The sequence below is a fragment of the Acanthopagrus latus genome, chromosome 21 (assembly GCF_904848185.1).
Source record: "Acanthopagrus latus isolate v.2019 chromosome 21, fAcaLat1.1, whole genome shotgun sequence".
Classification (NCBI taxonomy): domain Eukaryota; kingdom Metazoa; phylum Chordata; class Actinopteri; order Spariformes; family Sparidae; genus Acanthopagrus; species Acanthopagrus latus.
Genome location: NC_051059.1, coordinates 4875630 through 4892827, shown reverse-complemented (window position 1 = coordinate 4892827; position 17198 = coordinate 4875630). Strand labels below are relative to the sequence as shown.

General features: G+C 41.7%; 1 protein-coding gene across 11 annotated transcripts in view; it reads left to right on the top strand.

The window, feature by feature from the left end:
* Window positions 1–17198, top strand: part of ctnnd2b (catenin (cadherin-associated protein), delta 2b) — a 190282-nt gene that overhangs the window by 44210 nt on the left and 128874 nt on the right. The window contains exon 1 of one of the 11 annotated variants that reach the window (XM_037084528.1): window positions 12990–13285. The exons of the other annotated variants lie outside the window; for them this stretch is intronic. Coding sequence (XP_036940423.1) covers window positions 13271–13285 — 15 coding nt within the window. The 5' untranslated portion in view covers window positions 12990–13270. Of the gene's footprint in view, window positions 1–12989; window positions 13286–17198 lie in introns of those variants that run through there. 11 annotated transcript variants of the gene reach the window in all.

Below are 17198 nucleotides of genomic sequence, written 5' to 3'. Positions count from 1 at the left end.
CACATGAGATTGATTAGCCATTCGACATTGTATTTATCACATCTGTCAGCTTTTGTCCTTGTATCATTCATCATCGCCGTTGTCAACACATCTGCTATTGGGGAAGCACAGTGTGAAGTGCCTGCTCTGAAAGAGTTTCATTCCGATGTGAGATGTGCCTATTTGAACAATCTGACATATTGTCATATTAAATGACGGATAAAGTGAAAGTAGCACAGGCCATTGATTAGCTTTCTTTTGCTTGTAGCCTGGTAATGTTTGACAGTCCCGTCAGCTCTGTAATGTTTAATGTGTTTTAACCTATCAGCAGAGAAGGACCTACAGCAGCTAATAACAAAATCCTCATTCATTCATCCTTCATTTTGTTTGAAATATTATTTCAAACAATCAATGTTCCCTTTCTGCTGCTTCCAGCCCCTTTTAATAGTGCTAAATAATCCAACAGCTTTTTTAAAAAAAAAAAAAAAGTTTCATTAGAAGTAGAAATAACAGGAGAAGTGAGTAATTTCCAACAATGGCTGCACCTGATCTAATAGCACTGACAGACCTCTGCAGCAGATGCAACTTAGATGTAGTGGCTTGGTTCTGGTTTACAGGTGCAAATACATGGAAGAGTGTAGTGTAATTAGAACCCAAAAGGGAATGTATGCAGTTAAAGTTCCAGGAAAAAAAACAAAATAAAAAATACGCAACAACATTACAGATGCATTCTGTAGAAATGAGATGCTTTTCAGGCTTGCGTTTCAACAGGCTTGCTGACTCTCGTGCCGTGACAGTGAGACTCATCCAATTAACACCTCTCTCTCGCCACACGTCCATTTTCTCACAGTGAAGAAAAAATGGATAAACCGAAAATGGCACAAGAAGACGACACTGAGCTGACAGACAGACAAGAGCGAACGGATCTTCTGGCTCCGTAACTTTGTCTGCACTTCCCAATAAGTGAAGTTAATTATCAGGCTGGGTCCTGGGTTTTCACAATAATATCTCTTCAATAAACCAGTCAAAAAATTTAATTGTTTTAAAAGTGACCAAAAAAATCTCCCACATTTGATTCTCATGACTCACTGAGGCTTTTTAATTCGAACACTGATGCGGGCACATCCAAATCTGATCAGATGCAGCACAGCTCTTTCTTTGTGCAGTCCAAGTAAATACACATGAACTGAGAAATTGGGATGGTGCACCTCTGGCTACTTGACAAACACAACGCTGCGATCAACTAACATGATACACTACAAGTTTTCTAGGGTAAACCAACACTAGTGGCAAAAGCTTACTGTGGTCCTTGTTGCAGAGAGAAACCACGTGTCCCACATTACAGCCTCAGCCTTCATCTCCATCATGTTGGCAACATGACCTCCTGCTGTGTCTTTACAAACCACAACAATGAGTGACAGCAGGTAGAAAAAGACACCAAAAGAGGTGCAGTTGCTTTCACAGCGTAGTCATAGGTGAAAACACGGCGCACTACATTCAAGGATATGAAAGTAAAGGAAATGAAGAGGAGCAGCACAACGAAGAAAATCTAGCTTCCTGACAGTTATCATATCGGAGTTTTTAGGTAGAGTGCGGTGTTTTCTGCAACCTCTCAGCTGCATGATAATTAACGTGGAACACGGTGCTCTGTGGAATTGTTCACTCTAATTGGCAGTGAAGAAGGAAAAGGCTCCTCTCAGGTTGGACCTCTAACTCATAGGAAAGCATTTTATGCTGAGATTTAATTGGGCTTCTGGAGAAAATAAAGGTTGTACCTTTATTTTCTCTGTAAGCCCAATTAAACATCAGTTATGCTCTTCACCTACCAACACGTCATTATATTAATACTGTTGAAGTCACTCCTTTTATTGATCAGATTTTAAAAACATGCGGTGGCACTGGTTCAAAGCACAAAATCTTCACACTAAACATGTTTATGAATAGTGTTATGACACGTGAGATGATTAAAAAAACAACAACACAGGATTAACAGCTTATTTTGAAGCCTTATGGTAATTGTACTCACTCATAGATGATCCATTAGGTTCATTTATTGGTGTTTTCTTTGCAGTGACCCTGCGATAATAACGGGCGTGATTAGCCTTTCCTCCCCTTCTCACCGCTGCGTTTATTAAGGATTAATTAAGATTTGCTTAGAATTCTCATTAAATTACCAAATATAGTCCTCTTCAAAGTTCACAACAGAGTTATATATTCATAGGAAGTGTTTTCAAAGGGGATCAAATATTTATTTTGTTTTACTTATTATGTGGGGGCATGCAGAAAAAAAGGAGAATACGTAAGGGATGAAGAGGAAGGGGAGGACTTGCTCATGCTTTGTCTTTACTCTGGTCTGTCTCGCACCAAAGTGGCAAAGTGTTCAGTTCAGAAAGTCTTTTTACTTTTGTCAATTTAAGTTGAGGTATGACTCCAGGCCACAGCACTATGGTACAAATAGGAGAATATGTGTCCTTAGCTATGAAATGTTGCTGTCCGTGAATATGCTTTTGTGTATATGTGTGCATCATACAACACACCCCCTGAGCTGCTGCTGCTACACCTGTAGGCTTTACAATCTCATATGCCACATATGCAGTTCACATCATGATAGTAGCAGATTTACTAACTTAAATTTCTACTTTACATTTTTTTAAACACTGTCCTTTGATTACAGACAGTGGCAGGCAAAAGCAGATTCTCATTTCTGGGAGGAGAATATTAATTTTACATTTAGCAGACACCTTTATCCAAAGCAACTTACAGTAATTCATACAGACACTGGTGATGATGGCTGCCATGCAAGGAGTCAACCAGTACATCAGGAGCAGTTTTGGGGGTTTAGTATTTTGCCCAAGGACAGTTTGAGATGCAGACCAGCGGAATTGAACCAGCTACCAATAATCTGGCTCTACCCCTGAGCCACAGGGGTCAGTGCTGAAAACTGACCGATGTCAGCTAGTTCGCTATGGAGTGAGCTTGACATGCTAATGATTACATTTAGATTAGAAAGGCACATTGTTTTATGTGTTCCTTTCACCTTAGCTCTTGTATGTTTTGTTTTGGAGTGGCTAAAAGAGAGACACAAATACAGAGTATTGCTCTTACCACAGCCCCGCCTACACAACTTTAATATATAGTGACATGCACGTTACTGTTGCTAAGCCATGATTGGACAATATCACTGTTCGGAAGAGGAATTTTGTGAACCATTAAATCATTGGCGCTTGTGTAATGTGAGTGCATATCTGCACATCGCCTGTCCAAGTGTCTTTTTCTTGGCCGTTAGCTGTCCGTGAACTTGAACTTGAAGGTAGTGACAGGGGAGGTAAAGCAGTGCATTGTGTGTCGGGCTCAGAAGGGGCCAAGGGTTTCTTGCATTTAGCAGCTCAATCTCATCGTCGGTTTCTCTCTGCTACCTGCCACAGTATAAAAAAAAGATGACTGGGGATTGACAGGCAAGTGAGACTGAGATAAAATGTATGTGTGTGTATCTTTGTGTATGTGTGTGTGTGTGTGTGTGTGTGTGTGTGTGTGTGTGTGTGTGAAGGCTCTGTTGGGTTGCCAGCACTTCCGACTCGACTTAAAGAATTCAGCTCTGCTCGTTATTATGCAGAAAGCCAAGCGGACGGTTGACACTGCACAGGAAAAGACACCATACTTTATATTTGATGAGCATAAGTCCGGTGGTGGATGTTGATTATTTTATTACATGCAAATGGAGGAAGAGATGCTGCAGTGTAGCCCGAGCTAGGATTTCAGCTCATGCATTAGTGAGCACTGGGGATTTATCTCTGTCATTTCTATTTTTAAGTCTTTTTCCTGCTTTTTCCAACCACTCCTTCACGTACATAACATTCAGGTTTAAAGGTTGTATTTGAATATATATATTCAAATATTTGAAGAAGGCGCAAACGTCACTGATAGACTAAGAAAAGGAAAAATTCATTGATCAGCACCTTTCTTCAGACCTTAGTGTACAGGGCCTGCATTCACAAAGACTTTTATCTTAGCGTTAAGAGTACTCCTAAATTGGACTTAAAGTTTTTATGTAGGAGTCGTTTCTTAAACGTAATCCACAAAGCCACTCAGGCCTACTTTTAGTTACGAAAACTGTGAACTCCTAAACTAGAAGTAACTCTCTGTTGCTATGGATGACGTCATTTTATAAGGACGCACTTAGAAGCGGTGACAACGATGATTGGTTGTTGAGTGACAGGGCAGCAGTCATTTAGGCTGCGCAATGCATGAAGTAAAAATAAGGAAGTTGCCTACAAGCCCATGACAAAGCCTATCAAAAGATATTGGTTAAAGAAATGTACTTATGAGGAGAATTAAGTGCACCCCCCACCCCCACCCCCAAAAAAAGCGCTTTGGCCAAATGAAAATTAGAAGATTGCGATGAAAAACGTGAATTGCCAATAAAAGCGGCATTTACTCGAAAAGCTGCATCAAACCACTGTCCATTAAAATTCAGGAATTGTGTGTTGATCCGGGCCATTTCGCAACAATGTCCAGTATATTGTAACATGCGTCAAAGACAATATGTGTATTGATGGAATGCAACTTTTTCCGATGACAAATGGGACTAGTATAACCTGGGGACCTCCAGTAATTTGTAATAATTGCGGAGGTCGTCTGTGATCTTAATCCCGTGCTAATCTGCCATGCCCATAATTTGTAAAGTAAAAATTCCACCGCAAATTACCTGCCATATTTCACCAAACACCAATGTCATTTGATAATATTAGTCCCGTGCAAATCGGCATCTCTGTGATTTGAGGTTGGGTTTTTTTCTTAAGGTTTTTTGTGTTTTCCACACCTTTTTTCTGCCTTTTTCCCGGTCGAGAACTATGGAGGCTGCGTTGGGAACTTTAAATTAAAGTTTTGACGGCATTTTGGGTGCAAATTCAGGGGGCTCATCAGAAGAGCGAAATCTCAAAAGATGATTAGATGGATTACATGCATGGCAGCATGCAGTACTGAACACTTTTCCATCTTTCAACAGGCTCACCAGTTATTATATTAAAAATATCCGTGTCTAACCGTTGCGCTGCTCCAGCAAGGGCTCCTGTGCGATCGACACGGGGGATAATGTCAGTAAATTCAAGTTAAAACACAGACTATGCTTATCCTGTGTGAATGCGCTGCACGAAACACAGACGCGGTGGGATAATTTCTAAATCCCTTGACATCCAGGTAATACTAGTCCTGTGCGAAAAGCTGCATTTTCCCCCTAGCCAAATACCGGAGTGCTGCAAAACATTTTAACTCCGGATTGCTTCAGAACTTCAATCCCTTTGTGGTCCATCCGACATTGTTTTAATAGCTCCGTGTCATTTAGCGTCTCCAAAACATTCGGCTGTGACTAGGTCTTAGTGAGTATGGAGTTCTCTGGACTACTTCTAAGGTCTCCCAGACTTAGGTGCTTCTTGCATGCCTCAAATATTTGTGAATATCTCTTATTTTCAAAAAATTAGGGGTCCTAAAGTTACGACTGACACTCCCATTATTTTTAGGAGTTGCTCCTAAATTGGCCTGTTAGGAGCTACTTTTAGCCTTAACATTCTTAGTGAATACAGGCCCAGATCCTTTTTCAGAAAACTTAAGAAGGCTTCGTTCTGGTGCCAAGTTCCCATCAACTTTCGCGGAGGAGTGATAGAAAGCATTCTGACTGGAAACATGACAAACTGGCATGGTTTACACAGGGCCCAGAACAGGAAGGCTGTGCAGCAGGTGATTAAAAATACTCCCAGATCATCGCTGGCAAAATGTCTGCACAGAGTCCAAAGGATACTTAAAGACAACATCCGCCCCAGCCTCCGTCTGTTCACCCTGCTGCCATCTGGCAAAGGATACAGAAGTATCCGCTGCCGTACCACCAGACTACAGAGTGGCTCCATTCCTCAGGCTGTGAGACTCCTCAGTTCATCCTCAACACGTTTAAAGCTTGTTTTTGTGACTTATTGTTTATTCATTTAAAAGGGACTGCAGCTTGTTTTTGTATGACGCAAAACATTTCTTTCAGATCATTCATATTTAAAAGCATGGACCTTGACATTTTTTAGATGAGAACTGGCACAAAACCCCGCAGTCTTTATCTTTAATGCTGTGATTCCATTCATACGGTGAAATTGTGTGAACTTTGGTGAACTTCTTCTCTTTCTTACATTTCTTTTCACTGTGTATCTCTATTATACCATTGCCATATGTCGGTATTGAAAAGGAAATGCTCACACAAAAGTCATGGATAAATAAACAGAATGGAACTGAACTGACAAGCCACCAAACGACCATTGCAGCAACACATTTAAAGCAGCCAGCTTGATGCGGGATGTTGAGCAACCAGTAACAAGCTGGAGCAGCCTTTCTGACGACCAATCACAAGGCTGGATCAGGACAGCATAGGTAAGAAGCCGACTGTACAGAAACAATGCTGAACGTCTGCTGAGGGCAAATCCGTAGCCTGACTCAAGTTCCTCTTGGTACTCTCTCTCTTGTCTCACATTGTCTGAGGTAAAAGCTTTTGTCTCATACATTTACTGTGCGGGCGCATATTATTAGCCCTCCCTGATCAAAGTGTGAAATTCTTTAGTGTCTGTGGTGGACTCATTTCTGTGGCGTCACTGTCTGACACATCACAAATGCAACGTAGACTCTCATCAAAATGGTATGAGAGGTGTTTTGAGAACAGTAGGCGCAATGTTACAGTAATGCGATTACCTCATTCAGCAGTGTAATGCATTACCATTTGAAATTAAGCACCTACATTCAAGCTGCTAATCCCAGTGGATCTCTGTTACTTTGGCAAATTGAGCGTCTGAGCATGAGTTTTATTTTGAATTGGTATCGGTTCGCTAATCTAAAACATACAGAGGAAGGAACCAAAGAAAAAGGGACCAAAAGTACACAGATGGAGCACTACTGTATGGGGTGCTCCAGTGCTGCAAGTTTCAGACGTTTCCCTGCTCCAGTACTGGTGAGTCAAACGATAAGCTCGTCGTCAAGCTCTGCTGAAGCCTGATAAATAGCCATTCATTTGAATCTGGTGCGCTGGAGCAGGGAAACATCATGCAGGGCAGGGGGGCCTCGAGACCGGGGCTGAAAAACACTGGGTTAGACTAACCAGTGTGTGAACTTTAGAGGATGTACATTTCAACTAGCTATGAAAAGCTTTATATCTTGTTTTGAGGACAAGAGCATCTAATGAGAACTTCTGAGATTATTTTCAAGTAGGCAGTGTTTTATAAATAAACAACATATCTAAATAATTTTCCTTTGATGACATGATAATGCATGTGGGAGAAAAATGTAACAGTTGTGTGTCCATTTCATATCCTCAACCACTGCATCTGGTGGATTTGAAGCACAGACAGGTTGGTCTACAGTGGATATGACAAACAAGAAACGATTACTGTCTTTTTTTAGAATTATGTTTAAATGTAACGTGTATGTCCCCAGTAATGACTATTTTCACTGATGAGTAAATCTGATGATAATTTTTTTCCTTATTCTTCTTTCGTGATTGAGTAATACTTTTGTCTACAACATGTCAGAATATTGGTTAGAACGCCTTTCACAATTTCCTCGAGTCCGAGTTGAAATATTCATTGATTCATTCATGCTTACTTTGTCCCACCAGCAATGTATGACCTTAATGTATTGAGAACAATTTAAGATTTCAAGAACAATCAGCGGTCAGAGTTTAGAAACTGGAACCAGCAAACGTTTGCCAGCTTACAAAATGACTGAAATGATGAATCGATTGTGAAAACCAATGCGGATGAATGGTCTGTCTATCCCAACAAATTGGTCGACTGATCGACTAATGGTCCTCATCCTCGATTAATACTGTGCAGTGCTAGTGGACCAGAGCAGTATCTGATCTGTGAGTTTGAAATCCACAAAAACACAATTACAGACAAGCGAGCAGGCTTAAAACAAGAAAAAGGTCGGTCCTGATCTTGTCCTAGTCTTCTAAAATGTGTACTCAGAGTTGTTCTTGAATCCATTTAGCAAATGTTTTCCACTGAGGACTAGGAGCTTTTATTGGGCTGAGCCTTCATTTTTCTTCTCCTCCAAACAGCACCCGAAGACACAATGAGTTTTTTTGGGGGGGGAATGGGCTAGAAATGGCAATTGGCAATCCTCCTAGCAACAGGCAATAAACTGAGACCAAAATAACAAGGCCACAAGGTGTTTCAATGTGATCAAAGCAACAATGTCTTGAAAAACTCCAGAGAACTCTTACGCTTTAGATGTTTACCTCATGTGTCACGGCCTTGAGCTTTTAACACTGTCTACATTTCCATTCTGCCTGCAGTGTGAATAGACAATTTTACCTTGATGCTGGGTGAACATTTTTTTTTTGTTTTTTTTTTTTTTGGGGGGGGGGTCGTTTTGCAGCGCAATTAGCTCAACAAAGACACAGCACTCTGAATATTTTTACAGATGCTTATAATTCCTCTGCACAGCCCCGCGTTTTAAACTAGTTTCAGCACTGTTGCACGGGGGAGGACACTCTGTAACTGTGGAGAGGACAGGAATTGAAACCCCCGGATCTGCAGCCGCCGTTATCAGGAAACAAGACAAATCTGTCCGGTTTGAGATAAACATTTAAGTAGTTTTGGTATCCGGAGAGCGCCACATCTCCACAAATCTGTCTCCCCCCTCGCCGTCTTTCAGTCTTGAAGTCTCCTTCTCCTTTCACTTCTCTCTCCCTGCTCCCCTGCTTTCTAATTTTCTATCACCTTCTCCCTTCTTGTTATTTCCCCTTGGCCTCTGGGACAGCTTTGTTACCAACTGGATGGAACTAGTAATTTTCCGGCCTTGAAACAATAGCTCCAGACAGCAGTGGTCTTAGTTATACAGCCACCGTGACATTTTCTCATCGAACGTGGGCCCCCTTCTAAAACGACTAAATGCCAGTCGGACACCACAGGGCACAATTAGACCGCTTTACGCTGGGGGGGGGCGGTGACAGCTACAACACACACACACACACACACACACACTGCAACTTTGCTCTCCATGCAGCCCACCACTGTCCTACGGTCATTTATTTTACTTTACTAATTGCTTTAATAGGGTTTGCAGGGGCCAGCCTGTTCCTGTACACTATTGGCTGCCCACTGACTCGCTATCCATCTTCCCTCTGTCTCCATTAAAAGGCTCAGAACGGAGCGGAATCTTTTGTAATACAATCAGCCGACAAGGACTTGATTGTAGAACCTGCTCATTAAGACTTTATTAATTGTTGTCCTTTTCACTTAATTGCTTAACAAGCTTTGATTACTCACACATGCACATAAGCACGCAATCTGCTAGGCTGACATCGGCCAGGTAGCTTTTGTCCACCAGTGTGACGGACATGATGGTCGTAGTTGAGCATCACTCATTTCTACTGTAAGAACTCAGGAGACACAAAAAAGTAACATGGTAAAGAAAAGCAATGAAAAGGTAGAATGCATGAGGTTTACTATTTTCAACAGACAGTGGTGTCTGTTAATGTATGTTCCACCTCACTCCACCTGAGACAGTTGTTACAGCCTGCAGTGCATTAACCAGTAAACAGTCAAAAACGCACTCCCATAGGTCATATTTTAATGCAGGGCTGATAGTAAACACATGTAAATGTGATATGAATGCCAATTACTTCGGTAATGTCCTCAGTGCCGTCAGCCTTCACGTATGTGGAAAGCATTTCCACACGCAACTGTCGAATACACTGTCCTCGTCTGATCTCACCCCTGGCTCTCCAAGATTTTCCCACACAGTTTTGTAGTGTTAAAGAAGCTCATCTGAACATGCCTGAGTGTATAGTCACTCACAGTGTCTTCTTCTTCTTCTGCTTTTGATGTCTGATGGTGGTTGGAAATCAGTCTGTAGGTGTATTACTGCCACTTACTGGGATGGATCGGAACAGTTGTACTCACTGACATATCTCACCAGAGTTTGACAGTCAGACACACTGGACCATGGCGTTGACGCTTTGGGAAGAACACATGCATCGCTGCACTACTTGAAAAATGCTGCATTACACACACTTGGGACGGGGTCTTAATACGTCAGCCATTTACCACATCTTCCTTAATCTGTCCATCCTTCAAATCAAAGTCTAGCAGATGCTAGAACACTCCTTCACACTGCATTACAACACAATAATGATGTCATTTTACATCATTTCAACACAATTTATCCAAGTGGAGGAACTGAATTATTGAGCTTGTGTGGTGGGCATATGAGGTGGGTGAGAGGCGGGCATGGCGTGGCTTTATGGAAGAAACAGAATGTGATGCATCATCAACTTGACATAAATGGTTTTGTCTCATCCTATATCTCACTTGAAAATAGACTGATTTACCTTAAAAATGTTATATACCACCTAGACCTAGAATGGGTCACACTCGAAATATTGGATCCCATACTTCACACTATGTAAGCAATATGCTGTGACCCTTACTGTTTCACATCTTTTGAATGTCACGGTCCCACATAATAATGAGGGCTCTGTGTTACAAATGTTTCAGATACTTGGAAGAACTAATTACAAGTAAACTGACCTTTTCACATAAAGTCTGTTGAGATCCCTGTCATATTGATAATTTGCTGAATACTAGCAAACGTCTTTCGGGATACAGTATATCAGCTTTCCATAACCCAAATGGTCTTACGCAAACAATTATTGATAGTGTGCACAGGTGCATATCGAGGTGTGAGCTCGGAATGGCTCTGTATTTATACCCTCTGCGGACTGAAGCGTTGAGTTGATCAAGCCGATCTGTTCAGTTTTAGCTGAACACTCAGTTGATGGCCCACTTATCTCTGCAATTACACCTGTGTTCAGTCCCTCTGCAGCCAAACAGCCATGTAAACTGAGCCCGGTCCAAATTTGAATAAAGAAATGACTGGAGGATGGAGATTTGCATGCGCAATATGTATTTGTTCGAAGGTCATGATTGGTTTGCTCGACTGTGATATCCAGGGAGTGAGACGTCGGATAAAGGAGAGCAAAAACAAAGAAGAAAGAGATTTTAGACGGTGGAGATGGGGGCTGGAGAAGGTTTTCACTGAACTTCTTAGTGTTGTTGTGCCTGTGGGAGCCATGGGTTCAGATTCTGAGTCAGACTGCATCTGGGTAAGAAACGATTGTGTCTGCCTGTTCTCTATGTGAGGACTCACAAATGTTCACTTGTATAATGATTCACATGCCTCTGTTAAGATTTAAATGAAAGAATTTTTAAGAATAAAGAAGAGAAACTTAGCCCGAAGTGCCTTCCTGGGATCTAGTCGGTAATTCACTGTAGCTGCTGAGCTAACAGGTAACATGACAGCTAACTAAACACCAAGCTGACTTAATTGGATGTGGTTTGCAAGTGAGCATCCTTGCTCATTAGGGTGGCTGTGGCTCCTGTGATCACCCATGTATCCTGGGTGATTTGATCAAAAGTGGACAGCTTTAAGTACATCAGTTCAAACCTGGGGCCTCATTTATAAAACAGGACAAAACTTAGTTTGATGTGGAAATGACTACATCTTTAAACAAAGCTTAGACCTGACATAACAGATTTTCCTGCTGGTTCTGTAGAGGGGATTTTAATTTTGGACATGTATCCAAGTCCGAGGTGAACTTTGCATGAGCTTTATGAACAATGTGCAGTGGTGACGCACTCCCAAGCTGAGTGTTTGCCTTTCTTTGTCAACCCACTATTTAGTCTATAACTGATATGTTTTTTTTTTTTCTGGTTTCATTCTACTCTACCATTTCTTCCAAATGTTTAATTTTCTCTTTTGATCCATGGCTACTCATGACTAAAAAACAAGAGGTGATTGTGAGGCAGGTGCCGTATATTTTTTTTTTCGTTCAGCATGATTTATTGAACAATACTCAAGTTTAAGTATACATTTAAAAATATTTCTATAAACCCTTTGAATGCATCTTCACATGTGTCAGACGTTTCCATTTATGACAGGATCACTGTCCTTGGTATATGTAAATGAACACTCAGATACTTTCTGTTTACAAACATGCTGCACTGACTATTCAGCCCCTCATATCAGACAGTGTGTTTCCTGTGTACTCCATCAATGAGAATCCATTTAGCCTGTTGTTTTGGCCTCTGGTTGATGTTGACTGGGACCCCAAAGGTCCACAATTGATTTCGTGGTAGGCGGAGACATAGGCACACACAGTGTCTAAAGAATATTCTCAAATGTTGCCCAGACTACCTCAAAATGTGGTCTGAGTGATTGAACCCTCAATGCCTCGAGTGTGCCTTCACACCTGTACTTGGAGTCGTCCACTTGTCTACTCATCATCCAAGATGCATGTTAATGTAATGTGTAAACAGGGCCACAGCATTGCACATTGGGACTGTTATAATTAGTATCTCACTGATGTAGAGGAAATACAACATTCCACTTTGTTGCCTGTGCAAGTGAAACAGACCCAACCAAAAACGTTTCGCATTGTGCCGGAACTTATCAGACCAGTACACTTTTTTTTTCGTGCCCCATACCCTCCCCAGAATCTCTCAGAGGCAGAAGTGTGTAGCAATGTGTGTGTTTGTGTGTTGGTATGAGTCTGCTCTTTTGAGTGTGTGTCTCCCTCCATCTCGCCTCCCTTCCATCTTCTGTCTCTGGCGCCTCCCCTCCTCTCCTTCCCAAAATCCCCCATTGCTTTTCAGTGATGGTGGATGGGGAGGAGGATTGGGGGGGAGAGGGGGGGGGGGGGTGCAGATGGTCTGGTCAGAGACACAGAGGGAGAGAGAGAGAGAGAGAGAGAGAGAGAGAGAGAGAGAGAGAGAGAGGCAGAGAGTGACTGGCGAGTGGCGGGCTTTTTTGGCAGGGTCAGCCGGTGGGAGGGCCCATTGTGATGCAACGTTGCATAAATAATGACATGGGGCTTCTAAATGCTCCGTTGCCATGGGGACCTTTGTGCCTCAGTGAACACCGTGTGTGTGTGTGTGTGTGTGTGTGTGTGTGTGTGTGTGTGTGTGTGTGTGTGTGTGTGTGTGTGTGTGTTTCATGGCCCCGGAGGAGGGAGAGAGAATGAGACACAGAGAAAGGGGCTGAGTTGCAGTCAGCTCAAGTGACACTTATAGTGTCTCTCTCTCTCTCTCCCTCTCTCTCTCTCTCTCTCTCTCTCTATGTCTCTCTATCGTTTGCTGTGTGTGACCTAGGACACGAGTGTTTAGAGGAGGGAGAGAGCGCGTTGTTGTTGCTTTTTTTTTCTTACCAGAGGGGAGCAAAGAAAAGCGGGATACTTATCTGATTTTGTGTCTCTGTGTGAAGTATGGTCCTTGTGAAGGTATGTGTTCATTCCCGTTTTCCTCTTTTTCCATTTTCCTTAACTCTTTTTCGCCCGCATTTCCCCAGAAAAACATTCCATCACAGTCTCTGCCGCTTCCTCTGCAGTAACAGGTGTCTGCCTGCTAGCCCTGAATTGGAGGGAGCAGGGATCGAAGGGGAAGGAGGGGGTAAATGGAGGGAGCATTTGCTTTTGTTTGGATGTTTTCAAGAAGCCGTATGACTGAATTCTCATCCAGCTAGTTAGTCATCTCGCTCAGCCTCTGTGCTCTCAGCACCAAACAAGCAAACAAACAAACAAAGCTCAAGCGTTTCATCTTTTCATTCATCTGCTCAGGAGATTGTTCGTCAAAGTAGGATGGTTTTTGTTTATTTTGTTTTTTTTTCCCCCCTCGGTTTTCATTTCTTTACATCAGCTGACTGGGGAGTTTAGATTGATTTGACTGCGCAGAGTCAGATCACACGGGGGGAAACATGCACACGGGATGCTTGAGATGCTAATGAGGGTGCAGCTTCTTAACTCTGATGGAACTTCTGGCAGTTTTCTTTGTAGCGAAGGGGCTGGTTTGCGTCTGCATCAAAGGAACACGGCTTTTATTCTCAAATAAGCGACGAGATCACGGACACAAAATCATCCCTGCGTTTCGTGCAGATGAGTGGCTCCCTGGTGAAACGTTAACAAACACTGATGATTGATATAAGGCCACCACACGCCGAAAAGGAGTTAGCGGCTGTATTACATCTAATTGCAAACATGTTTTGTGTGCAGCTCAGTGGATGGAGCCTCCTAAGCACAGCTGTCGTAGCCAGGTGATTTTTTTAGCAGCTATATTTTCATCCGAAGTGCAGAGTAAACACGTCTGTTTATCATCATGTCGAAGTTGTGTAAACAGGGAAGAGTCTGCATGTTGCTGTCTCTGCGTTCACACTGGAGAGACTGCACAGCAGTCAGCTCAGTGTGTGTGTGTGTGTGTGTGTGTGAGAGAGCGAGCATTACAACTTGTTAACATCCGCATTCAGAACATTTTTCACCCTGTAAAGAGGTTAGAAAAAGTGATTTACAGCAGAATATATGCCATGTGGCATTTGCACAAAGCACTTCACCATGTCAATAGGAAACTTTGTTTAAGCCTGACATGGTTAAAGGAGCAATCTGCAATATATGGACAGAAGTTTAAAACATTGTAAAACCAACAGTATCCACAGAAAGTGAAAGAAAAGCTGCTGTGTTACTGAGATATTGACTGAGGTTAGCAGGCTAACCAGCTAGCCCCGTAGTTTCAGATGGGAGATGTATGCTAGCCCTTAGCATATTGAATGAATAAAATAAATTCAAAAATGTCAAGAAATGCTCTTACAAAAAAACAAAAAACAAAACAACTATACACCTTTTTAATTCAAGTTTTTTTTTCTTTTACAAAAGGAGCCTGTTCACATTGTAAAACTCACCAACATAATCTTCATTTGTATCTCTACAATCATCTCTGGTTTGGTTGAAATAAATCCTCGATTCGCTGAGTGAGATGTGGAAACATTCCGGCTCTATCCACTGTTCTCATCCACTGCTGATCTGCTGTCTGACTCTGTGTTGCTCTCTCTCGCCTCTCCTGCCCCTTGCCTGCTAAATCTTGTCATCCCCAAGGTCATAGTCCTGATTGGAGCCGCTGTAAATCACCTCTGTACTGGATCCTCTGTTGTCAAAATGACTTCAGTCCGTCTTGGAGACTCTGTTCAGTCCCAGTATGATGTTTACTCTCACGGCAGGCTGCCAAATCCACTTGAGCTGAGTCCCAATGCTGTGCTTAGTCCCCCTGTGTTCCGAGATCCCCATCCAGACAAAATCTAGGGCCACTGGTTCAGTGGCTAACCGAGCCATAAGCTAGTTGACTAACAGTAGCTAGCTATAGCCAGGGATAGCTATTAAAGAGCAGCAGTCTGTTACTCTGTTGATATGCTGCCTCCTATGTTTATGGAGCTATCTTCATATTCTGCCATATGCTAAAAATGACACCTGTAATGGCTCAGTGTCACAGCAGCAAGTCTTTATTTATGTGCATAACTTGTGTGTTCTCCTATGAATCTATTAACTGCGTGTACAACCTGCAGAAGCCAATGTGCATGTATGCCAATGCATGTGTACGTGTGTGTGCCACTGTATGTGTCCAGTTAATGAAGAGAGGATGGTGCATAATTGCAGGGAAATTAGCAGTTTGATTTGTTCATTTTTTTGTATTAATGATTCATTATAATCAAATTGTCATCATTAGAGTGGAAAGCCTGGAGTTGCCTCAGGCATCATCTGTGTTTTAGCTCCCACGGACCAGTGTTCTGCTCTCTATCAGTGTGGTTAAGCTTTAAACACACATTGTGTCATCACTAGAATTAAAATGAATGTTCTTTTGTGATGGGAAATTTTATTTTTCTGTGATATTTTGAGGCCAATTCATGTCAGAGCTGAAGGTACGTTGTTCCTCTGACACTATCTGTGCAAACAGAGTAGTCTGACTTTTTTATTCCCTCTTAATTACATGCAATGGCTCCCTGAACGCATCAAGATTAATTTGGCTGTAAGCTCTGTTGACCGTTAGATATGCAATTTGTCATGCATATTCTTTGTTTGAGCATGACAAGTGTGTTATTTCCCTTATAAGACTGACGATGAGTAAAAAAGTCATAAATGTGCATATGCTGTATGTGTGCATGTGTCACTCCAAAGATTCTTTCACACAGAAATACTGATCTTTAAACTTAAGGAATTGACCATCTGATCAAATGTGTCAGTCCATTCACCTGGTCGAAAATATAAAATGTTATAGCAATTAAATGAGCTCAGATCTCTTTCAGAATAGCTCATCGGTACTCAAAAGCGGCCCGAGGAACAAGGATTGATTATATCGCCCATTGTGAAAGGATTTATTATCATTCCACCACTTTTATTTTCTGGAAAACCACCAGTCACACACCAACTAAGATCTCAATTTTTTAACCAGTGCTCCAGTGTAGAGGCACTGAATGCTCTTTACTTAATATGAAACAATCCACAATGCAGTTGGATTAATTTGTTTTTCTGTTTTTTTGGAGGTTTTTTTGTTGCACAAATTGGTAAAATCAGTTATGTTAAATCAGCTGTAATGATCGCAGCAGAGGAGAGAGTCCTGTAATCAGCTGTTGGCTTGTTTGTGTATCTGTTAATTAGTGGTTATTCATCACACTTGAATAGCATAAATTAAAAAACAATGGGACTCATGGAGACACCACTCATTGGAACAGATTTCAGTCTCAGATGGAGTATACAAACGATTCAAGAGAATCGGCTGCTTACACCAGTTGTCTTTCATTTAAAACAATTCGTACAAATCTGCCTTTCTGCACTTTCTCTTAGAAATTTCAATTAAAAAAAACAACTTTGTTCAGTATCTCCATGTGATGGGCATAACAGTTTGCAATGCTTCGTCTTATATATTTTGTAATAACAACTTTTACAATTTAATAGATGATGGGAAAATTGCAGCATAAAATTAGTCTCTATACTCTGGTTTGCACTTTCCTGCAAATGGGCGCCTCCTCATGGACAGATGACATGTATTTACAACCCCAAATCCCCCAGAAAGTTAGGACACAGCTGTCAATATGAAGACAACTACATTTTTCCCCACAAATAATTTTAGTATTAGCAAATGAATCATGATGTAAATGAAGCACGGTGCTTCCACCAAAGAGACTAAAGCAACGGATCTGTGTTGAGCAACAAGAAGTTCAGCTTTCCTCAAACACATGAAATAAACATTCGGAATGGTTACCACATCATTCTCATTTGTTTAAGGTTTGACTGGCACTCTTTTATTTACGTCAATCTCAACGCTCTCTTCTTCTGCATTGGTTTAATTGGACCTGACTGGAGAATAAGCGCCACC